At 40.9% G+C, this 25,731-nt stretch overlaps 1 protein-coding gene across 11 annotated transcripts in view; it reads right to left on the reverse strand.

The window, feature by feature from the left end:
• The window catches only part of CEP112 (centrosomal protein 112), a 664,691-nt gene that overhangs the window by 131,152 nt on the left and 507,808 nt on the right, over positions 1 to 25,731 (reverse strand). For 10 of the 11 annotated variants that reach the window (XM_064369449.1, XM_064369448.1, XM_064369450.1 and 7 more), the window contains one exon: positions 3,665 to 3,754. In XM_064369449.1, the coding sequence (XP_064225519.1) occupies positions 3,665 to 3,754 (90 nt within the window). Of the gene's footprint in view, positions 1 to 3,664; positions 3,755 to 20,639; positions 20,866 to 25,731 lie in introns of those variants that run through there. The other variant, XM_064369455.1, reaches the window with a different exon arrangement.

Genomic DNA, 25,731 nt, shown 5'->3' on the forward strand with positions numbered 1-25,731 from the left:
TAGGACCTTGTGGAAAGAACCCAACATTTCATCGTTGCAAAGATTATGAAATATTCAGCTTTACCCATGGGTATTTCCTGACATTTCTTTAGTAAACTGTAGCCTAATAGAAGATATCAGGAATTAGTGTAAGAAATATTCTAAAAAGCTATTGTCACTACAAAGATGAAAACAACTTTGATGATCAAAAAGAAGCCAATTAAAAAAGACTGAAAGTAGTTCCTGAATCCTCCTCTATTGTTCATTTGGGATTTCTTAATTTCCCTACTCTCAATATATTATGGAATTTTCTGTGTGAAGTTTTGCCATGAATTAAGTTGATGTCAACAAAAGTTTTACCTTAAGTCATATTTTACCACAAACTAGAGAAGCCCCAATCCTCCAGGGAGCACCTTTTCCTGCCTTTAAGAAGCTTGTCTTTTCTCCTTCTTTTAGTTACAAGTGTCATCCACAGAGGATGGGGCTCAGTTGACCTTCAGTGACAATTAGACCTGCTGATTTGACTAGAACCAATCCATGCTCCCAACTGAGGAGGCATTTTCATCTCCTTGACTTGGTACACGACGGCCAAGTCTGCTGTGCTTGTGTTTCCTTTGCTCGTTGCTTTTCTCTGCCCATGAAAAGTCAATGGCATTGGCTCCTGTGCCAGGTATCAGGAACACAATGTCTACTTTGCTGCCATTCTTAATAAGTTTAATTCCTCGGCCAGGTGCGGTGGCTCATTCCTGTAGTCCCAAGCACTTTGGGAGTCCGAGGCGGGCGGATCACCTGAAGTTGGGAGTTCGAGACCAGCCCGACCAACATGGAGAAACCCTGTCTCTACTAAAAATACAAAAAATTAGCTGGGTGTGGTGGCACATGTCTGTTATCCCAGATACTCGGGAGGCTGAGGCAGGAGAATTGCTTGAACCCTGGAGGCAGAGGTTGCAGTGAGCCAAGATCGTGCCATTGCACTCCAGCCTGGGCAACAAGAGTGAAACTCCATCTCAAAAAAAAAAAAAAAAAAAAAAAAAGTTTACTTCATCTATCATTGCTGTCCAGTTTTTTTTTTTATTAGCTAGATATGTAACTTGAAAATTGTAATGAAAGGAGCAAAAGTTTGGAGTTCAGATAAAGCTGGATCTGAATACTCCTCTATAACTGTGTGACCTTGGATGAATTTCTCAATCACCCTGGATGTTAGTGTGCTAGTCACAAAATGCAGATGATAATACTGATCTTATGTAGTTATTGTGAAAATTAAATGAACTAGTATGTGTAACATTTCTTGTACAGTGTTTGTCATCTTGTCAGCATTTGATAAGGTATAGTTATTATTATTTTTTTTTTTTTGAGATGAAGTTTTGCTCTGTCTTCCAGGCTGGAGTGCAGTGGCGTGATCTTGTCTAACTGCAACCTCCACCTCCCTGGTTCAAGTGATTCTCCTGCCTCAGCCTCCTGAATAGCTAGGACTAAGGTGCCTGCCACCACACCTGGCTAATTTTTATATTTTTAGTAGAGACAGGGTTTTGCCATGTTGGCCAGGCTGTTCTCGAACTCCTGACCTCAAGTGATCTGCTTGCCTCAGCCTGGCCTGGTTATTATTAATTTTTTATTTTAGTATTATTCTGTTTTGTTGTCCTATTGTTGGCTGTATTACAGACACTGTATAAAAATGTCTATAAAATTAAATGAACTAGTATGTGTAACATTTCTTGTACAAACACTGTAGAAGAAATACAAGAAATGTTACACATACTAGTTCATTTAATGAATTTTTCGTTAATGAATTTAATGAAATTTAATGAATTCAATCAGAGATGCATGGCCAGAGCCCGCACTACTAGTGAACTTCTTGTTTTGTGATGTAATAAACTGCTTTATTTTTTATGTCAACTATGGGTGGGATAGTCTGTTACTTGCACATAACTGAAACAGGTATGCATACACTTTTTGTTGTTGTTGTTTTTGTTTTTGAGATGGAGTTTTGCTCTTGTCACTCAGGCTGGAGTGCAATGGTGAGCTCTCAGCTCACTGCAATCTCTGTATCCCGGGTTTATATATACATATAAAATGTATATGTATATATGTATATTTATGCATATCTTATATACGTGATATGTACAGATACATGTGATACACGTATGACACGGTATTATAGGAGGGCAACTCAAATCAGCAAGCATTAATAGTCAGCATCTATTAAGTGCTTACTTCCATCATTTTGTACAGTCCTCTACCGTGGGATCCTGTTTGTAAAGATCTCCAGAGATGAAAAAAGAAAAAAAAAAGCTTCCTTATTAGCCTTACTTTTGTGTTTAGTTTACTTCCCCCAAGGTCAGAATGAGCTAATCTGATATGTCAATATTCCTGTACCGAGTTTCACAACCAAAGTATAAACATCTGTCAATTCCTGTGACTGTTTCTGTACATAATGGATTGGTGGCACTTAGATCAATATTAGCAATGCTATACTCAGTGACTGAGGACCAGGCATTTATAAAGGGTTTCATCAAGACTCATGGTCTCCATTGATGCATGTTGACCTTTTACTTTAAATTGTCAGAATTATCACTAAGTGTAATTTATTATAACCAGAAGAGCTGGGTGAAAATCATGCTGTCATTTAAAAATAAAATAGGTCATTAGCTATTGTCATAGCCATACTATTCTGGGTTATATTACATTTATTTTGAAAAGAAAGGAAAGAAAGAGGAGAAAACTAAAATTCAAAAGAAAACATGATTTTATGCCTCTTAAGCAAAGTAATATCCATTTCTTTTGAAACAATGACATAGCAGACACTGTTGGCTGCACATTCAACACTCCATTTCCCCTTCTTTTGGTTCTGGTTTTCCTTCTTCTCCCAGTTTCATCACCAGCAGGTGGATCCTGATTGGTCTAGGCTAGTCTACTCAGTTCTCTTGCCAGGGATTGGGCATGCCAGGCTGACCATGTGATCTTCTTTGGCCAATGACATGTGGAGGGTGGGTAGGTCCCAGGAAAGATTTCCTTACTCATTAGAAGGAGACCCTAGAAATTGGCAGCCCCTTTCTGCCTCTGGATAGTGCAGATCTGGGCAGGATGCCTGGCACTGCTGCAGCCATCTTGAAGTTGCTTCTAGAATGAAGCCAGCACTGGAGGTAGAGCCATGAGAATGCAGAGATGCACGGCCAGAGCCTACACTACATGTGAACTTCTTGTTTTGTGATGTAATAAACTGCTTTATTTTTTTATGTCAACCATGGGTGAGATAGTCTGTTACTTGCACCCAAAGCATCTTAGCTGAAAAAGGTATATGCATACACTTATTTTTTGTTGTTGTTGTTGTTTTTGTTTTTGAGATGGAGTTTTGCTTTTGTCACTCAGGCTGGAGTGCAATGGTGAGATCTTAGCTCACTGCAATCTCTGTATCCTGGGTTCACGTGATTCTCCTGTCTCAGCCTCCCAAGTAGCTGGGATTACAGGTGCACACTACCACACCCAGTTAATTTTCGTATTTTCAGTAGAGATGGGGTTTTGCCATGTTGGCCAGGCTTGTCTCAAAGTCCTGACCACAGGTGATCCACCCACCTCGGCCTCCCAAAGTTCTGGGATTACAGGTGTGAGCCACCACACCTAGCCGCACACACTTCTTGACCTAGAGAAAGTAAACAAGAGAATCAAATAGGAAAGGAGAGGGTACCTGTTCCTGTGACTCCAGTTCTCTGTGTTGTAATTTTTTCTCTGCATATCGCACCTGGTTAGAGCGGTTTTCTAGTTCTTCTTGTAAAACCTAAAACAGTATAAAATAAAAATATCATTATAATAATTAGGATACTTGAAAAAATAGTTTTACACCATGAACTGGCACTAAAAAGGCCTCAGATCTCTAGTTTATTACTCTTGTTCCAAAGCATTCAGGCAAACAATATGAATTGTGTGTGTCAGGCTAAGATGTTTTCTGCTTTAAGAATACCTAGTATAAAAAATTCCAAAGTTATAAAATAGAAAAATTAGCAGATGTCAATCATATATTAAAGTATCTCGCATTTCCAGCACAGAACCACAAGCATGTAACAAGCATATGTAATAAAGCATAACACTATTGTAATTAAAATGACTCTCTCAGGACACCTGCAAGGTACATTTACACTCTGAATATCACTGCGAAAGGTAGGGATTCTAATATCTGACCAGCATAACATTTTTCAAAATTATATTATGATAATTTGAGTAAATTATAGTATTCTTAAAGGAATTTTTTTTATAAAGTCAGAGAGGATGGTATGGAATTTGTGGAACTTATAAGAAATGGACAGAGGTGAACTCTTTCAGTTGCCAAGTAGCTGTTTGAAATAGAATTCAGGTTAATATGTGAAATATAGAAACCACAAAGACCAATAATTATTACTGAATCAATTACTATGTTAAGAGTTAACTAGACTTTTTTTCTAGTGTATCATTGTTTTACTGCCCTTGAATAATAAAACATTTACTTCTATTCTGCTTGTTTCTTAATGTACAGATGGGGGATAGTATTTAAATATAGTTGGTGTTTTAAAATGTAAAAAAAAAAAAAAGTTTCCATGTACTATTTCTATAATGACACTGGATTGTCCATTCAAACAATCCAGTGTAACTATAGAAATACTACATGGAAAGTTACAGTGAGCAGAATGCATGGGGTGGTAATAGCAAAGGTGCTAAATTCACAAAATTCAATTCATCCAGCCAATATTACTGAGTTCCTGCTCTATATCAAGAATTGCAATAGGTACTCTAGACATAGCAGTGAAGAAAACAGACAAATCTCTGGTCAAGCACAGTGGTTCACATCTGCAATACCAACACTTTCAAAGGCGAAGGCAGGAGGATCACTTGAACCTAGGAATTCAAGACCAGCCTGAACAACACAGCAAGACCATTTCTACAATTTTCTTTTTTGTTTAATTAGCTAGGTGTGATGTGCAAACCTGTGGTCCCAGCTACTCAGGTTGCTGAGGCAGGAGGATCACTTGAACCCAGCAGTTTGAAGCTGAAGTGGGTTATGAGTGTGCCACTGCACTCCAGTCTGGGTGACAGAATGAGACACTGTCTCAAAAAAAATCCTTGCATTCACATGCTTAGATTATAAGGGGGGAGAGGTGGGCAATAAACAAACAGTAAGTGTGTTATACATCAGTGATGAGTGCAGAAGAAAAATAAAGCAGGGAAGGGGACATTCTGGAGTGGTATGAGAAAGGGGGGACTGCAATTTTAAACAGATGGTCCAAGAAGGCCTAACTGGGCAAAGACCTGAAGGACAAGAGAGAGCAAGTCTCATGTAAATTTCCATAGGAAGAGCCTTCCAAGCAGTGGCCACTGCATGTGGAATGACTCCAAGGTGGTGTGTTTGTGGAAGCCATAAGGTCAGTGTTGAGAGTGCGCAAAGAAGCAGCAGTGAGGTCAAGGACATAACAGGGTTCAAGTCACATCAGGTTGGTGGAGTCTTGCAGGTCAAAGGCTTTAGATTTTGCCCAGAGGTAGATGGGAGCAGATGCTGCTTTCATTGCTGTCTGAGGAGCAGACTGAGGGGCAAGGCAGAGGCAGGGAGCAGGGCAGAGGCCACTGCAACACTGGGAAAGGGAAGATGGAGAACGGGGCCAGGTGGTACCAGCTGATGAAGGAAGGGTCAGGTCCAGGTTTGAAATAGAGATGACGGCCCTCAGGGAGTGGAAGCAGAGAGAGGGAAAAACAGGACCCCAAGGATTCTGGTCTGAGCATCTAGAAGACTGCAGTTGGCATTCACAGAGACAGGGCAGGTCTTGGGGGAGAGGAGCCGGAGCTCAGCCTCAGATGGGTTAAGTGTGAAATGCCTATTACATATCCAGGTGGAGATACTGGAGTTCAGACACAATGGCTAAGTTAGTATCCATTAACAATTCCTTCAATGCAATGCCAGTCTTTTTCATGTCCAAATAAACAGTGGTTCTTAATCTTTTGGGAGGTTCTAGACTCCTTTGAACATCTGATGAAAGCTATGTAGACACTCCCTAGAAGGAGAAAAACCGCAGTTTTATGATTTTGCCTCTCACTGTAGGGTGTTCATAGATTACCCGAAGCCCATCTGTGAAGGGACCCTAGGCTAAGAACTAATTTAAAAAGTGAAATGGTTTGTGAATGAGCTTGCATGCTTTAGGGTTTCTTTGATATTAGACTTGATTATAAATCTACAACTCAACCGGGTCTGAGAATGAGCTTGGAAATCTCTCCATTCTTGAATTCTCTATAATTCTGTTATTGTGTTCTATTTCCAAAAAGATAAATGCAATTGTTCCCGTGCTTGTTGATGAGGTAGCCTTCCGCCAGCCCCCGACTTTCATAGCTACCGATATGAAGGATCTCATCAGTTTCTCTTATGGCATAATTGGGGAAAGTAATGATTACAGTATTGGGAAGAATATTTATCCATCTTTTTGGCCCCCACTTTTTCCTGCTCTCTAATCCATCCTCACACCACTGTCAGAGTGATCTTCTTAAACCTAAATCTGATTATGTTGCTCCCTGAATGAAATGCTTAAACAACACTCCAGCCCTCCCTGAGAGACAGCTCTCACTCCTTAGCACGGCATACAAGGGCCTTATCAATCGGCTTGGTCTCCGGCCACAGTGCACTGCAGGAGGTCTTGGTGTGCCATGCAGATGTCATTACCAGCAGTAACAACAGGAACTATCATTCACAGAGTGGATTTTATTTTCCAACCTTATTACAATTTTGTGCACCCAGTATTATTTCATCTATGTTAGGGAGGATGTAATTGAGGCTCCATGCAGTTAACCACCTTGCTTAAGTCCACGTGGTTGGCAGTAAGGCACTGGACTGGAATTTTAACACATTTCTGTAACTTCAAATTCAATACATTTGTGCTACTCCATGCTGCCTCTTTCCCGCTCAGTACTGATTTTCTCTTTTCTTTGCCTGAGAGTTCCTACCGCACCTACTCTGTTCAATGATGTAATTGCCCTGATCTCTATCAAGAGCTAAGTATGGATTTCTCTGGGCTTTTATCCATCTAATGTTTAAGAGAAATAATTTACATGTCTGGATGGCATGCAACTGTTTGTAAGCAACTGCAGCTCAGGGCTCTCCCGTCTTCATCTCTGCAAGCCCAGTGCTAAGCCAGCTCAACGCCTGGCACACAAGTGACACTGAATTCATGTTTGTGAATGGAACTCATAAACATCTGAACTCTACTCCCTAAAGACATTTACTTCAATCATCAGGGCTTCTGACTGTCCTGCATATGGGACATTTAACCAAAGGTTATTATGTGTCGTGAGATACAAAATATACAAATATATCCTCCAAATATTTATATCTATCTCTGATCATACACACATATATCATAATGATAATAATTGATAATATATTATCTGGTTTCTGCTACAATAAAAAATCCTCCTTTAATTGTTTTTCTTTTAATTTTATTCCACAGAAAGGAAAGATGGCATGCCTCTCCCTTGTCTTCAACAAAGCACTATTCCCCACCTCCTGGCTTCTCTCCCTCCTTGCCTTCACCTGCAGAACACCGAGGGTGCCAAGCTCAGCGTCCCACGTCCTCTCCCATTCTCTGCATACCCCATTACACCTGCCCCCTGTCCCCACTGCTTTCCTGAGTCCATTTTCACACCAGTCACTTGTCACCTCCCAAATGCCAAAGCCAGAAGCTAACTTTCTTCCTTTTTCTACAGAAGCATTTAGCCCTATTCACGCCCAGTTGAATTTTGAGGAAATAATTCTGCTCAGTGAAGTCAAGGGATTAAAAAAAAGAGGATGCTACAAAAGTGAAGGGAGAAGACGACAAGGTCTGGAAAGAGGGCGGTGGGTACAGAGAAGGGGAGGGATGCGGCAGAACCATTGACAGGGGGTTGGGAAAAAGAGGGACTCGGACACCACAAGGCTTTGAGATGGAATGACCAGAGAACAGTGAATTCTTGCTAATCATAGGTCAGAAGCGGTGGGGCAGTGTGGTTTCTGACATGCTAGGTTGAAGGTACTGGCGTGACTTTAAGGAGGAACTATTGTTAGAGTCTGAATACTTGTGGCCACTCAAAATTCAGATGTTGAAATCTTAACCCCCAAGGTTATTAGGAGGCGGGACCTCTATGAGGGAATGTCTTCGTAAATGGGACTGTTGGCCTTCTCAAAGCTCTGAGTGAGGTCCCTGGCCCCTTCTACCATGGGAGAACATGGCACAAAGATGGGTATCAATGAACTGGGAATCGGGCAGACTCTCCCCAGATGCTGAATCTGCTGGTGCTTTGATCTTGGCTATCCCAGCTTCCTGAGCTGTGGGAAATAAACTTTTGTGTTTAGAAGCCACCCTGTCTGAGGGATGCTGTGACAGCAGCCAGTGCTCGCTAGGACTCCCAGCTAGCAGATCACGTTGCTCAGTGGGTCTGAACAGTGAGGCATGATCTCAGACAGAGGCATAGAAGAGGTTCTAAAACCTGCCGTTTGGGTGATGCCCACACTCAGGCAGAGGAGGAGAGGGAGGCCAAGAATGCTGGTCAAAGTCCAGATAGGCAGGAGGCAACTGAGGGGAAGTTAGGATGACATATTATGGAAATCTAGCCGAAAGAAACTTCCAAAGAAGGCAGGGCAACATAATTAGGTCTGATCCTTTTTCCATACTTCACATACTGAACAGACTATGAAGTCGATCATATTTTATCAATATTATTAAAATGGAATTCAAATTACATTTGCTTTTCAAAAAGGCACACTTTAAAAATTTCTTCATAAAGATGTAAAATGTGATCTTTCTAAAGTTAATTAAAGAAAGCAGCTGTGCTTAGAAACGACTTTTGTTATCTATTAAAAATCAGTTAAAAAATTGAAAAGTCACTAAATAATATTTCACTTTCAAAAACATTAAAATGTACTACATGAAATGAAAATGACAGTTTATATTGGCAGCTGGGCCTGGTTTTATAATAAAAAATTATTAGGTTATTAGAGCTCCGCCCTCAGAATCTGACCTAAGGACTACGTGAAAATGACCACGATTGCTCAATAAGCGCAACCAGGGACTTTCAGTTGTGGCTTCTTTATTCAAAAACCGTCACATTGGACATTTCACACATACATGCACACACACACACACACACAAAACCACAACTTTTAGTTTTTCTTCCTGAGAAAAGCCCAAGATAATGAAATAACAGAATCTCCAACACTGGGTCAAAAATATAAAACAAAACCCACCTTGAACAGTTAAACTGTTTATTCTGCAGAATTGTCCCTCCTCTCTTAGCTGTGCTGTGTTAACTGGCACCGTTACTGAAAAGACAGTTCTTTTCTCCCAATTAAATCTGCCTTTAAATACCATGTAAGTCAGCTGGCTGTGGGAAGTTGCGGCTCCTGACTTTCAGAGTGCTTTGTGCTGGGAAGAAAGAATGACACTTCCCAGAAGAAAAATGTAAATGACATAATAAGCTCTACAAGAACAATGAGCGCATACTACACTCTTTAAAAGGGAGAGCGCTGTAGGATAATTTGATTGGTTTGTTTAAAATCCGAAAATAATGAGAGCAAATTAAAGTGTAAAAAATCGAACATGGTAATGGGCTCTTCAGGGTGAGGAAAAGGACCTGGTAGCGAATGTGCCCACTGAATGGCACCTGTGACGGTATACGACTTTTCTGCGAGTCTGGGGGAAAAAGAGTATACTACTCAATGCTATTTTAATAAAATGTATGAACACAGTTCAGCACAAGCCACTCCTTAACTTGTAAAACCACACATTAAGGATTACGTATAGTCTTATTAAAAACCAAAGTTTTCTCTTGTAGTTCTGAGTCAATTAAACAATCATAAAGTGAGACAGACACATGCCTTTTCATAATGAATAAATGAAACACAAGTTCATTTCAATCATAAAGTGGCTAAAAGGTTATATCATAAAGGAAAACTTTATTGGAAGAGAGAAATACTACGTCACAATGCTAAAAAATATTTTTAAAATGTTCCCAGCACACAAAGTATATAACAGAGAGAGGCTTTCAGACGTAGTACTGTAGCAAGACCAGACGTCTTTCTAGAGGTTTCTGACCTCACCTTTGGCCCACCTCTTAGCTCCATTCCAGCACCCAATAGCTGTTACCTTACTACCCTTTCCCCAACAGGGTGTCTAAGCATATAAATTAGTCTTCAGCTTTTAACCCAGGATATCAGTACTCTGAGTTCCTACCAGAGAATACAATTTCAAGCTCTACTTTCTCATCTTTATCAAAACTCCATTTTGAGAAATTTGGAAAAATCCACTTGTGAATCAAGACAGAATTATCAACAGCATAAAAGTCACCCTTCTGAGTCAGTGGTCCTGGAAACACTGTCCTAGCAGAGTGAACTCCAGAGACACATTCGCTTACATATTTTCTGTTATGCGGCTTGTAGAGTCGTGTTCTTGCCCCCTTTAAGTGAGTTTCAAAGCAGTTCTCTCTGAGTTGAAATTTAATGTGTTTGACACATACTCTGCCTCATTCTGTGTTGTCAAGTCTTGGCAAAATGCTAGTAGTGTCTGGCCTTGTCACAAATCATCATGAGGCCAATGGACACATTTATTCTGGGCCTGCCCCACACGAAGGGCAGAGGGCAAACGGATGCTTTCCTTGGTTCTGTCCATAGGTTCAGCCACATGCCCTCTGGGAAAGGGGAATCTTAAATGCTTTAGTGATCTGTTATCTAAAAGAAACTAGATTGAACCATATGTAAGCAAAAAGAGTGTATATTAAAGTTTTGCCCTATATAAATATAAAACTGGGGTCGGTAGAGTTGTGGATCTTAAGGGCTTTGGGTATAGTCTGTGGCCATGAAACAAGGAAGCAGATGAACCTCCCCTGGGTGAAACGCAGAGGGGGCCTTGAGAGCTGCAAGCTCTGCATAGCTGACTTTTAACAAGAAGAGAAAAACAGAGTATTTATACTAAAGATGCTGCCAAGAAGAAATCACCCTGGCAAACTGCTGAAAACTGCTGAAGCGGGGTGATGGGTAGATGGCGGTTCTGTGTACTCTTCTCCCTACTTTTGTGTATGTTTAAAAGTTTCCATAATAAAAAGTCAAAAAACTGAAAGAAGAAAAAAAAAGTCCCACTTCAAAAAATGAAGTCATCATATCCTTTCCTTCATGAGGCTTGAATTTACTATCCTACTTTGGAGAAAACAGATGATTTATTCGTCATTCAGTGGGTAGGAGGGATGCAGGAGGATTTCCCCGTGAATGTTTTAAACATAGAATGCAGAGATCGGGGGTGGGATGTGCATATTTTGACTGAAGGAGAAGATAACTAGAAAGGGAAGGTCTATTTCTATTTTTATTGAAGTGTAATTTACATACAATCAAATTCAGCGTTTATTTTTTCATGGTAATGGTCTGTTTTCCATTTAAAACATGTAAGATGATTTTTAAATGTATGTCATAAAATATTAGTTAAGTTATAAAATCTTGACATAAACCTCTCTTCCCCTGGCGGCCTGATCCTTCAAACAGGCGGGATGCCTGAGCTGTGACTACAGTGAAGAGACACTAATTATAAAGGTGAAATAAGGGTGGCTCTCCCTGAAACCTTAATTACCTTCTTAATAATGCCCACGATTTGTTTAAGCAGCATTACTCCAATTCAGTCTATTAACTGGGCCGATAATATTTCTGATGAGTAGGTTTCCTTTTGACATGTAAATTGACCCCGAAACAGTAAATGTCTTTCTACTACTGCTAACTGAAGGCTAAGGTAAAATACAAATAAAGCAATAAAATCTCAGTTGTATTTTCATGTTAGATTTACAGACTTATTTAAAAAAAAAAATCATGTTGTAAATGACTAGGACAAAGCAAGAAGATCAAGCTCTGTCATCCACACAAGGGGCGATAAATCTGGGGCCACTGAAAGTGACACAGTGGCAGCGCAACATTTTTACTGGGTGGTCTCACAGGCTATTTACAGAGGCCACTGTGGTTTCTGTTTTATTATTATTTTTAAATAGGCTAAATCTACTAACAAAAGTAACTAGTCTTCTTCAACTGAAATGCCATTCAAGATTTCTTTTAAAGTGATTTCTTCATTCAGACTTACCCTGGATGAATAACAAACCATAAAAAAGTTTTATTAGTGATTCTACAGTCATGGAAAATGGGTTTCGCTGCAGATCTAAAGCCAGAGCCACAGTTACTACTGCAGAGGCCATTAATGTATTCACAATACAACTGTATAATTTTTTTCCCCTATGGTTTATGTTCAGGTTTTTAGTTTGTTTTTTTTTTTTTTCACATTTCAAGCAACACTTACTTTTTTCTTTAAAAAAAAAACACCCTGATAATTCTGTCTCTTTTGTGATATTGATGTGAAGGAAAAGAGATCTTTGGAGGTTTTACATATGTTACTCTTCACATAAGGCAAAATTCCTTTCAGGTGGAAACTTTTCAGTGGCCGTTGAGACAAACCACATGTATGAGAAACTGCACTTTCATCCGAGCTGTTGCTATAGTACTCATTAGGCTACTGATTCAATGTAAAAGGCAAAGATACTGCGGCCACTACACAAAGCAAGTTTTCTTGTTTGTTATTCTCCAAGTAAGAAAGTTTTCACTTTTTCTCTTTCCTTCTCTCTCTCACCTATTTTCAGTCCTTTAAAATTCCTAAAGGACTTCCTTTAAAGGTCCTAAAAATGCACTTTTTAAAAAGTTAATGTTTCCTGGTCTTAACAGAGGTTCCAGGGAAAGAAATCATGTTATTTCAAGACTTTGATGATCTAAGGAAGCCGGACTCTCCTAACGCACCTCATTCATGTTTTCCTAGTCACACAAAAGACCATCCTGACATTACCCACCATCTCCTCTTAAAGGGGCCAGTCCAGTTCTACTCAGGAAATTCAAAACACATTTCCCCTCCTTTTGTTGCTCTAGACAGCTTCACTTGTGAACAAGTTCTTATCTTGGGTGGTAGAAATCTAGGATCAAATTCAAGAACCCCAGCTAGGATTTTGCAAGATCATAGAGGAATTTCCTCATTTGGCCGGGATGATAAGCACTCGAACTTGACTTCAGTCTCTGCAGAACAGAGTGTAAACTGTTAAATCCTCACAGACCACCCCTCTTCAGTGCAAGCCCAGGGAAGAGGGAGGAACCATAAGCCATTCATTTAAATTTCAACTTTCTTACAAAGGCTAATCATTCACACATGCCATCCCTTGAGCCTGCAGTATCATTTCCAATCCCCTCCACCAAACTGTGAATTTCTCCTCCATGAAAACTCAAGTCAAGATTCATTTGTTCCATGAAATACTTCAAATACAGATTAAACTATTTCACATTGTCATTATAGTCCCTATATGATAACATATTGAGAAGTCTCTTCCTATTGTGAATTTATCTAACTTTTTTCTCATTTTAGGGTCTGAACCTCATAAGGCAACAACCTTTGCCTTACCGTTATTTGTTAAGTGATCTCTGAAATGCTTGGAAAAGTGTTATTTACACTATGGTAATAAGCATTTACTGGTAACATTAACTCTGTAAAGATCAAATTGCCTTTCGTTTAAAACAGTTGGGGTACTCTTATTAAAATTCTCAGATTTTTTTTCTCCTTATATATTTCCTCTCATTCTGTCGCTAGAGAAAAGTAATTGAGTTTTACCCAGTCTGCTCCCTTAAATGTCAGAAGTGGCCTCCCTTCTTGTTTTCTCTTAATAACACATCTATCAGTGCCCTTTTTTCATGTTCCAGAGGGCTGCTTACCACTCTTGCTCTCTCCCTTCTGCTAAGACCCTCTCAGTGTCTACCCTGGCATGCTGTCTTTACCTGTCTGACTCTCAAGAAATTGGCCACATTTCTTGTTTTAAGAGATGGGGGTCTCATGATGCTGCCCAGGCCAGAGTGCAGTGACTATTCACAGGCGTGATCATAGCACCCTATAGCCTGGACCTCCTGGGCTCAAATGATCCTCCCACATCAGCCTCCCAAGTAGCTGGGACTACAGAGGTGCACCACTGCGCCCGGCTGTTTTTGTTTTTGATGGCCACATTTCTCAAGTGTTTCTCCAGTACCCTTATTTCTCCCCCATTAGTGCACTCCTTCCTCATCAGTAACCTGATTTTGGTTTCTAACTCATTATGAGACTTGTTCTCTGCAAGGTCAGCAGTGATTCTCTTACTGACGATCCAGTGGCCTTTTCCACAACTCCATTCTCCTGGATCTCTCTGTTGCACTGGGCACTATTAGAACACTCTCCTTCCAGAAATCCTTCCCTTTGATACCACCACATCGTGCTGTCCTCCTCCTCCTTCCCACATGCTTTCTGCTTCTCCTCTTCCTCTTCACTCTCACTTGTGGATATTTCCCAAACTAGGTTCTTACTTCTCTAGTCTTCTTTCTATACACTGTGTCCTTTGGATAATTAATATCATAAGTTAATGGGAGTATTTCCATAATCTGGGAATACAGCATGTACCAGACATGGTGCTAAACACTACTCTCAAAAAGCATCTAATCTAATGTGTACGGCAAGCTTATAAAGGAACAATTACAATACCACATGAATAGTGCTAAAAAAAAAGTCTTACCAAGCATTGCGACTGAACACAGGAGGAAAGCAACGCATGCTGGGGAATGTTTAGACAGTGAGAACTTCCTCGAGGAGGTAACGTGGGAGCTGGGGAGTTTTCCAGGAAGACAGGAGGGTGGCCCTGCAGAGTCAATTGCAGAGGGAAAGACATGGCATTGGAGACCTGCAATGCATGTTGGCTACACTGAAGGCATGGCCAAGCAGAGGGGTGGCACTGAACCAGGAGAGGCTGCCTGGGTTGCTTAGAAGGGCCTTGTGTTCCAGGAGAACTATAGATTTTACCCTGTAGGAATGGGAACCACAAAAGGGCCTAAGATGATCAGATTTACAATATAGGATAAACATTCAGGTGACAATGTGGAAAATGGTGGCAGTGTGGCCTGCTGGGGACAATTAACAGAGTCTTGGCAAGACACAGGTGAATCTATGGGACTGGACAGAGGCAAGGATCAGTTTCTACAGAGCCCTCTCAGTATACAGGAGAAAACCAGACCCAGAAAAATACGCCTGAAAGCTTCATGATGATTTGCAGAAAGTCCAGGAATACAGAATGAGGCTTAGGATATTACATTTTCAGTCAATGAGAAATGCTTTAGAAACTCTAAAAATGAAAAGAATAAAAAAAGCACAATTTTACATACTCTGTAACAAAACATGCAAGAAAATCTGTCTGAGGAGTTCACTCTGTCATGGCCGGGAGACCATTAGGAGGCCATGCAATATCCCACGGGAGATGAGCCTGATTTGGACAAGAGATGGCAAGAAATGACGGGCCCAGGCAAATGCACGCGTGGGGATGGCAGCAGAGCCACAAGACAGGCTGCAGGGCTTGGTCATGCAATGAACGTGCCAGGTATGAGAAGGTGGTTTACAGAATGACTAGGAGGCTTTCGGTGCAGGTGGCTTCAGTGCTGTCATTAACGAAGGCAGAGAACACAGTAGATTAAAATATACAGAAAGGACGGGGAAAAACAAGTTTCTACAAGACACAGATTCAACACGAATGATGATGCCAATGGCTTGACCACTAGAGTATGGTGTCAAAAAAGAAATCATGGAAGGAACAGTTTTGGGGACAATCATGAGTTCCATTTTAGAGCCAATGATTTTGAATGCATATCATGACATCCAGCTTTCCATGCCTGATGGGCAACAGAAACACTAGCTCTAACTAGGGCTTGCCCGGTGAGGACTCCTACACTCATCTGCACACCCAGGATCTCACAGGTCCTCTAATTGGACATCTCCAACTGTCTCGCTTACATGTACATCTCAAACTTATCAAGTCCAAGACCAAACTCACAATTTTCCTCCTCAACCAGCTTCCCTTCTACCTGTCTTGCTGATCATTGACACAGCTATTCATTCGATTAACCAGTTCCCAGTTTTAAATCTCACAATCATCTGTAATGCCCTCTTTCTCTGTTCTCCCTTCTAGTTAGTTGCCCACATTCCTTCAACTTCTTTTCTGCTTTTTTTTATTTTTATTTTTTGAGACGGAGTCTCCCTCTGTCACCCAGCTCTGTCACTGCAACTTCCACCTCCCAGCTTCAAGGAATTCTCCTGCCTCAGCCTCCTGAGTAGCTGGGATTACAGGCACCCGCCATCGTGCCTGGCTAATTTTTGTATTTTTAGTAGAAATGGAGTTTCGCCATGTTGGCCAGGCTGGTCTTGAATGCCTGATCTCAGGTGATCCGTCTGCCTTGGCCTCCCAAAGTGCTGGGATTACAGACATAAGCCACCACACCTGGCCTAACTTCAATTTGAAATGACTCCACTCTACATCCTGATTTCTGCACACCAGGATTCCAGACTCTTCCCAGTTGTGTCTTCCTGCATCCCGGCATGCTGGAGGAGGATAAGGTTGGCATCCTGCATCCTTATCCTGTCCAGGTTAAAATTCCTTCCTTGGCTCTGAATCCCTTCCTAACTAGCTTCATGTATCCATTTGGACTTCTTTCTTACTGTGCTCAATATATGGGAATCCCCACTTATCTGTGGTTTTATTTTCCATAGTTTCAGTTATCCATGGTCAACTGTGGTCCAAAAAGAGGTGAGTACAGTACAGATAATAAGATATTTTGTGAGGGGGGGAGGGAGAGAGAGAGAGAGAGAGAGAGACCACATAATTTTTATCACAGTATATTGTTGTAATTGTTCTATTTTATTATTGTTGTTAATCTTTTATAGTGTCTAATTTATAAATTAAACTTCATAATAAATGTATTAGTCCATTATCATGCTGCTAATAAAAAGATACCCAAGACTGGGTAATTCATAAAGGAAAGAGGTTTAATGGACTCAGTTCCACATGGCTGGGAAGGCCTCACAATCATGGCAGAAGGTGAATGAGGAGCAAAGGCTTGTCTTACATGGAGGCAAGCAGAGAGAGAGCATGTTCAGGGGAACTGCCCTTTGTAAAACCATCAGATCTTGTGAGACTTATTCACTATCACAAGAACAGAATGGAAAAACTTGCTTCATGATTCAATTACCTCCCACCTGGTCCCTCCCATGACAAGTGAGGATTATTACAATTCAAGGTGAGATTGGGTAGGGACACAGCCAAATCATATCAATAAGTATGTATATACAGGAAAAACATATGATATATCAGGTTCATTGCTATCTGTAGTTTCAAGCAACCACAGGGATCTGGGAAGGTAACCCCTGTGCATAAGAGGGGATTACAGAACTAACTCAAAGCTGTCATGCTGGCTGCAATGTGCCGGCACTGTGCTGGGGCTTTAACAGTTTTACTTCCTTTCACAATGTCCCTCCGAGGTAGAAACCTCACCTTATAAGAGCAAGCTAAGGGCCGGGTGTGGTGGCTCATGCCTGTAATCCCAGCACTTTGGGAGGCCGAGGTGGGTGGATCACAAGGTCAGGAGTTCGAGACCAGCCTGGCCAACATGGTGAAACTCCATCTCTACTAAAACTACAAAAATTAGCTGGGTGTGGTGGCATGCACCTGTAATCCCAGCTACTTGGGAGGCTGAAGCAAGAGAATTGCTTGAACCCAGGCGGCAGAAGTTGCAGTGAGCCAAGATCGCACCACTGCACTCCAGCCTGGGTGACAGAGTGAGACTCTGTCTCAAAAAAAAAAAAGCTAAGGCTTCTAGAGGTTACCCAGCTGCGAAGTCTTGCAGAGAGGAAATGGCCCAGGTCTCTCTGCCTCTCAGCCTCCACCTTTTACCACCAATGGGCCCAGCTCCACACGTTGCCCTGTGAGCTCTTCATCATATCTAGAATGCCATTCTCTTGTCATTACTTCCATCCTTCAAAAGCCTTCTGTGTCCCCATGTGCTCTGGATTTACTATTAAGATATTTCATCTTAATCTCATAAATTAAAATGTACAAAAAACAAAAAGAAAGAAGTTTTTATGTCACAGACTCAGTGGCCATAATGATTCCAATGGCTTCCCTATTAGAATGTGGTGTCAAAACCATAGGATATTACACAAAGTGATGGGTTGAATTATATCCTCCAGAAAGACGTGTTGAAGCCCTAACCCCTGGTACCTCAGAACGTGGTCTTATTTGGAAATAGGGTCCTTGCAGACATAATCAGCTGAGGCCACCCTGGAGTAGAGTGGGCTCTTAATCCAGTACGACAAGCGTCTCCACAAGAAGAGACACACAGGAAGAGGTTGGCCCTGCGACGACAGAGCCACAGATGGGAGCGATGCATCTACAAGCCACGGACACAAGGATTGCTGGGAAATGTTAGGAGCTGAAAGAGACAAGGAAGGATTCCTCCCTAGAGCCTTAGAGGGAGCGCAGCCCTGCCCACACCTTGACTTCAGACTTGTGGCCTTCAGTACTGTCAGATATAGCTTCTTGTGATTTCAACCCACCCACTTTCTGGTTCTTTGTTACGGCAGCCCTAGAAAACAAACACACATGGGAAGAAACGTCCCTTGTTTTTGCATATTTTCTCTTCAAAAACATGTAAAATACACACACGCACACAAACATTTCTTTCAACTCCCCAGTCCTACCAGACCTCATTTTACCCATGTGAGGGCCAACAGTGCACTCATTATGAGATAATCTGGAAAATGGCATTAGGGTATTACTACTTTAGGCTGTCCATTGGTATTTTGATAATTTTGTGCGTGTACATGGTCATAACAGATCATTAAGGAAGCCACTCCAATAGAAGGATGGCTCCTTTTTTTTTTTGGAGATGGCGTCTTGCTCTGTTGCCCAGGCTGGAGTGCAGTGGCATGATCTCGGCTCACTGCAACCTCTGTTTCCTGGGTTCAAGCGATTATCCTGCCTCAGCCTCCTGAGTAGCTGGGACTACAGGCATATGCCACCATGCCTGGCTAATTTTTTGTATTTTTGGTAGACATGGGGTTTCACCATGTCAGACAGGATGGTCTTGATCTCCTGACCTCGTGATCCATCCATCTTGGCTTCCCAAAGTGCTAGGATTACAGGCTTGAACCATCATGTCCAGCCCAATGGCTCCTTCTTAGACAATGAAAGAGACACTACTTAAGGTGCAGAGTTGGAGGTCCTCAGGTGAGCCTGCCCCTTGCCCCCACATTCACATGATGGATGGAAATCACTTACGCCAGATAAAGTGTTATTCTTTTTTTAACCTTAGGATTCTGTGATATCTGGAGCCAATACTTATGAAGGAAGAAGTTTAAAACTTTCCGTTTAAACCACTTAGAATGAGAGGATTTACAAAGATCCTGTTTAATGTTCAGCTGACACATTGTCAAAAACATTTATCATGCAACCTTTTGAAGTTTCTTCCACTCCTTTCTAGTTATTAAAGCTTGGATTGCAGTTAGTTATCAACAACAAAGCATACACGTGATGGTGTTTTTATAGTCAGCTTTTCAGTTTGAGTTCTGAACCACTAAGCAAAATTCAGTTCTTCTGATCAGAAAAATGATTAGTGACCTAGTTTTCATGCTGAATGCACAAAACAGTTGATTTCTGAAATCACTTCTATACGGACCTAGAGATAGTGCAAGGGACATGGAAATTTCATTTGTTTCCTAATGCTTCAAACTGCAAGAAGTTTCAGACATAAGAATGTGCCACTTCAAGTTAGGCTGCAATTCTTTCAGAGCAAATGAGGAAATAGTGACCTACATTATTGAGAAGATTCCTCTGGCAACTTAATTCCTAACGTAAATTTCTTCAGATTGAGAATAAGCTTCAGTTCATGTTTTGGCAAGAGGAATCAAACTCTTTCTGAATAATTCAAGTGAGTACTACTTTCTGAGTCTGTGCAATGTATTAAAAGGTACAGAGCTGGGTAAGACATAGTCTTGCCTTTTACGGCGCTTACATTATCTTAGTGGGTGTGTGATAAGGATGAAAGGCAGGAGAGCATGGTAAGTGTGTTAAGTGTTCAATTGAGAGAACAAAAGGAAAAGGAAGGACAGAGGAAGCCGTTCAATGACACCACAAGGAAGCAAGCAGATAACTCCAGCATGTGGGACATTCTACAGGACAACTGACCTGGTTTCTGCAAGAAGTCAACGACGTGGGAAAAAGTGAGGAAGGGGCTGCGTTAGATTAAAGACGTGAGAGCTGTGACAATCCAATGTAATGTTTGGATCCTGATTCAGACAAATCAACTGTAAAATGGCATTTTACAGTTAATTTGGGATACTTAGTTATGAAGTAAATGTTAGATGATACTGAAAGCTAATTGTTTACTGTCTTAGGTATGACAATGGCATTGTGACTGTGTAAGACAAGGCCCATGGTTTCCGAGAGGCATTCTGAAATACACAGTGTAAAATGACTTGATGTCTGGAATGTGCTTTAAAATACTTTAGCAAAGAATGAGTGGGAAAAGATAAAGCAAATGTGGCCAAATCTTGATAGCTGCTGAAGGCAGGTGACAGGCATACAGGAGTTCATAGTACTATTCTCTCTACTTTTGGGTATGTTTGAAAATTATCACAATAAAACTAAAAGAGAAACGAACCCCTTATATACAGTGAAATGACGTGAGAAAAATGCAAAGAGATTGGGAACGTCTTCAGGAAGGAAGTGACATTTGGGAAAAGCCTTGAATAATAGCTAGAATTCTTACAGGCCTCAGGTGGAAAGGGGAAAGAATTGTCTGCCAGAGAAGTTGCATCTGCAAACGTGAATACAAGGAGAATGCGGGTGTGCTCAACAAAGAGTGTGCAGTCCATGGAGCAGGACCTGGAATGTGCGAAGGGGAGGTGGTCCTGAAAAGGGAGGCCAGAGCACAGTGGCCTTCAATGCCAGGCTTTGGTTACACTTAACTTGGTGAAAAGGAGAGGGTCTTCCGTGCAATGCCTAAAATCAAGAAAGATACATGCAGTTACTTCCTAGACATTTACAACAAAGTCACAGGCTTAACACCTTTAAAACTGGACATATTATCAGTTTCCCCACTTTATTCCCCTCTCCTTCTACTCACCCCTTTGCCTCAATCTAATTATGTTCCTATAGATTCAGATCTAGATTAAGGGAACTCATATTCACCTAGTTACCCAGATCAGGAACTGTGAGGACACCCTTGAATTTTCTCTACTATCTATCTAACCATTTGCCAGCCTTCTAAATATTTCTCCTCTTCAGTCCTACAGCTACTGTCCTTGTCTATTTTCCTCTGGACAATGACTATACTCATAGATCTCTTTGTTCCAATCCATTATTACCACAGCAATATTCCCCATCATCTTCAAGTTTCTCTACATCAATGCACAGTACCACTGCCACCCACATGAGCCATCAAATTATCCAAGGCAAAAGCTCAGGAGAGCTCTTTGAAACTTGCTTTTATTCCACCTGTTCCCTCCCATGGAGTCCTGTTTATTTGCCACTAAGCCCTTATTGAGAAGATTCCTCTGGCAACTTAATTCCTAATGTAAATTTCTTCAGCTTGAGAATAAGCTTCAGTTCATGTTTTGGCAAGAGGAGTCAAATTCTTTCTGAATAATTCAAATGAACACTATTTTTTGAGTCTGTACAATGTATTAGAAGGTACAGAGTTGGGTAAGACATAGTCTTGCCTTGGCAGCTCAAAGTTCTCCAATGACTTACGATTACACTTCTAATAATATCTAAGCTCCTCACCACGCTTATAAGGTCCTACCAGCTGTGGCTTGCACATATCTCTCAGGCTTCTCCTTGTACCAGTCTCCACTTTGGTCAAGCCACACTTGCCTTCCTACTATTCTTTGAACCTGACAAACTCATTACCATTAGCACTTCCCTTCTGATGAAGACTGGTAAAGAGGGAACCAGTGTTCTTCACTGATTTCCTCTTGATCTTAACCTCTTACAGGGTTTGGATCTGGGTCCCCATCTGAATCTCATGTTCAGCTGTAATGCTCATTGTAGGAGGTGGGACCTGGTAGGAGGCGACTGGATCATGGGCGTGGTTTCACATGGTTTAACATCACCCTTGGTGCTGCTGTCATGATCGTGAGTTCTTGCGAGATCCAGTTGCTTCAACGTGTGTGTCACCTCCCCTGCTCTGTCTCTTCGTCCTGCTCCTGCCATGTAAGAGTCTGCTCCTGCTTTGCCTTCTGCCATGAGTACAAGCTCCTTGAGGCCTCCCCAGAATCAGAAGCTGCCATGCCTGTACAGCCTGTGGAATCATGTGCCAATAAAACCTCTTTATAAATTACCCAGTCTCAGGTGTTTATTTATAGCAATGTGAGAATGGACTAATACACCTTCTTTCTGGAGTATTTTCCTCATTGTTTTCACATGGTCAACTCCTTTTGGTAGCCAGTCTCAGCTTATACATCACTTCCTCTTGAGGCCTTTCTTGACCACGTAACCTGAATTGGCCCCTTGGTCTTGCTTTATGATATCCTGTCTTCAGTGTCTGCTGAACACTTAATCATTATCTGGTACTTTTCTTCCTTATTTATGCTCTTTCTCCATTATTAGAAAATTGTGAATGCCAGGAACTGATCCTGTTCACCACTGAATTTCAGGGATCTGGGATAGTGCTTGGCAAATTAGGTGCCAATAAATATTGATGATGTCCCCCACTGACTAAAGTATTATAAAGACTCCCAATTCTTGCATAGAAAAGATCCAAACTCCTCATGTGGCCATCAAGATGCTGCCTTGTCTGACCTCTGCCTCCCCTTCCGTCTTCCTCTTGTATTACCCTCACCCATTCTTCAGACTGCATCCACACTGGCCCTCTTATTCTGTCACATATACCATTTCACACCAACCATTGCGCTGTGTATTCTGTTCTGTCTGGAGGCTGATTTTGCTATATTATACTTAATTCCCTTCACACATCTTTTCTGTCTCAGCTTAAACATTACTTTGCCAGAGAAACCTTTCCAATTGGGTCAGCTATGATATATTCCCACAGCACCATGTGCCTCCCCTTTGCAGCTCCCAGCAGGGTCACATGTTTACATTTATTTGTGTGATCATTTTGTTTGACTGGCATCTATATCTCCCTCTAGCCATATTTTCCATGAAGGCAGGGTTTATTCTTGGTATTGAGAGATTTTAAAGACCACTGTGCTGAAAAGGTGATTCTCCTGGGAGCTGAAGCTTACTGCTAGTGAGAGTAGAGCAAATTTGAATTATTTATGAATTCCAATCTGAACGGACAATAATAAACATGAACACTTATGTCCCTAAATATATAGCAAGAATTACATTCACGATGAGATTATGAGGCAACTAATTTGATGATTTGTGCTGCTTTTATAAGATGAAAATTTCAGAAGTTTCTAGCTGGATTTTTTTTAAGACTGTGGTTTCCCATGTGAGTTAAGAGAATGGAAAGAATGGAAACTTTTTGAAGTATTGGATTTAATTACTCTTGTCAGGAATGTATAAGCATTTTCTTCTCGCATGAGTAGTATATAAGGAAAAGCCTTTAACAAAGAAAAAACTCTTAATATTGTTTCAACACCTTTCAAAGTAACTTTTTTTTTTAAATTCTTTCTTTTTATTTTTTTATTTTTTAGAGATGGGGTTTCACCATGTTGGCCAGGCTGGTCTTGAACTCCTGACCTCGTGATCCACCCATCTCGGCCTCCCAAAGTGCTGGGATTACAGGTGTGAGCCACTGTGCCCTCAAAGTAACTTTAATCAAAGAGATAATGTGCAAGGTGAATCAGAACTTCATGTACTGTGTAAGAACTAGTGTGATTCCAAACACCCAGCATACTTAACAGAGGAATGCAAATAGTCAAAAATATATTATTAAGCACAAACCAAGACTGGCTCTTGGCAGTGTAGCCAACATTTTAACAGTGTAGTTGAAAATGTGCTCAACCTTAACCTTTCATCTAAGGCTTTCCTTTGCTAACGAATCATGGCTGTAACTAAAACTCTAAGGTTAGCATGGCTTCTTTGAAATGAAGCACCACAAACCAAACATCTAAAGCTTAAGATATAGTGTTTCTCTTCAAAAGTGATGAACTAACCTCCTTCCCACCTTATTTTTTATTTTTTTTGTATGACATGATCAGACTCCTTGAAACACGTGTGGTCTAGGAAATCTGACTTCTAAAATTAATTCTAAAAAATTCCATTTACCCATTGATGTATTGTTAGTATGGTTTGTTAGCCCAATTTCTGAAATGCTAAGTCCATTTGATCTCCCACTAAGGGATCAAATCCTATTTTAGGACCTAATATCAATTTTAAAAATTTATGTTTTACTTCAGATTAGAAAATAATACAGGCTAATTGAAGTAAAATGAAAAAGCATCAAGAGGAAAATAGAATTTCCATAATCCTTGCACTCAGATACCACCCCTATTAGCACAGTGTCTTCTTTCCACGTCTTTTCCCCATAAACATGAAACTGGCATGTTGGCTCTGTAGGACTCAATGAATGTAATTACAGAAGCTTCTCTCTCTCATCTCCCACTGCTCCTTTAATCCTGCTTAGTAGAGGCAGTTCTTCTCTTGCCCCTTGGTGAAAATTCAGAAGGGTGCCTTGATTTTTCAGGTCACTCTAGTCCTATAGTCACTTTAAACTGCAGACAAGTCTTAATCCATTTAGATCATTCTCAACTGAAATTTAAATGGTCCCTAAAGCAATTTAATACAAGATAAGACATATCTAAAGGATTCCAGAGCACCATTCTTTGACCTATCATCAAGGTACCTTTACTTCCCATCTGTCTTCGGCCCAGGGACTTGAACCCCAGTGGAGTGGTTATGGTGCCTGCCTCACACACCAATGTCCCTAGTGATGACTAAGATTGAACTGGATGTGTAGGTGTCTGCTGGCCTCACCCTCCTAGTTGTTAAACTGTGTTCTCTTCTGGGAATATCTCTCAACGTCTGTTTCACCCTGTTTCCCCAGCTTCAACTCTTTGTTGCAGGTCTCTGTGCATTTTTTCTTGGCCTGCTGGATGAATAGTCCTCTTCACTCTCATCCCCCTTCTGCAGATAGAGGTCAAACAGAACAATAATCTCCCCTTCATAGTGAAATGAGATGTCTGAACTCTAGATTCTTGCAAGAGAGTAAAACATCAAATCTGCAGCCTAATTCTAATAAAAAGATTACTTTAATTAACTAACAACGTTCATAAAGATTTGCAATATATATGTTACAACAATTCTTAGATATTTGTATTAGTCCGTTTTTATGCTGCTGATAAAGACATACCTGAGACTGAGTAATTTATAAAGGAAAGAGATTTGATTGACTCACAGTTCCACATGGCTGTGGCGGCCTCACAATCATGGTGGAAAAGCAAGGGATGTCTTACATGGGGGCAGGAAACAGAGAGAATGAGAGCCAAGCAAAAGGGGTTTCCCCTTATAAAACCGTCAGCTCTCATGAGACTTACTACCATGAGAACAGTATGGGGGAAATGACCCATGATTCAATTATCTCCCACTGGGTCCCTCCCACAATATGTGGGAATTATGGGAGCTACAATTCAAGATGAGATTTGGGTGGGGACACAGCAAAACCATATCAATATTGAAATTTTAATTCATGGATAAAACCATCACTTGGTCCCATGTGGAAGCATGTGCTTTAGGTGTGTGCCATCAGTCCACATGGAGGAACGTTATACAAAATAGCTTTGAGAAACTTGATGCTGCTTTTCCAGTAAGAATATTGTTAAGAGCATAAGCTACATCTTACGGTTTTTCTTCCACTGATCTTTCTTTGCTCTACACTGTCTTCTACATCGTGCCAGTGAT

This window comes from Aotus nancymaae, unplaced genomic scaffold, assembly GCF_030222135.1.
Source record: "Aotus nancymaae isolate 86718 unplaced genomic scaffold, 86718_ANA_hifiasm-v0.15.2.pri h1tg000089l, whole genome shotgun sequence".
NCBI lineage: Eukaryota > Metazoa > Chordata > Mammalia > Primates > Aotidae > Aotus > Aotus nancymaae.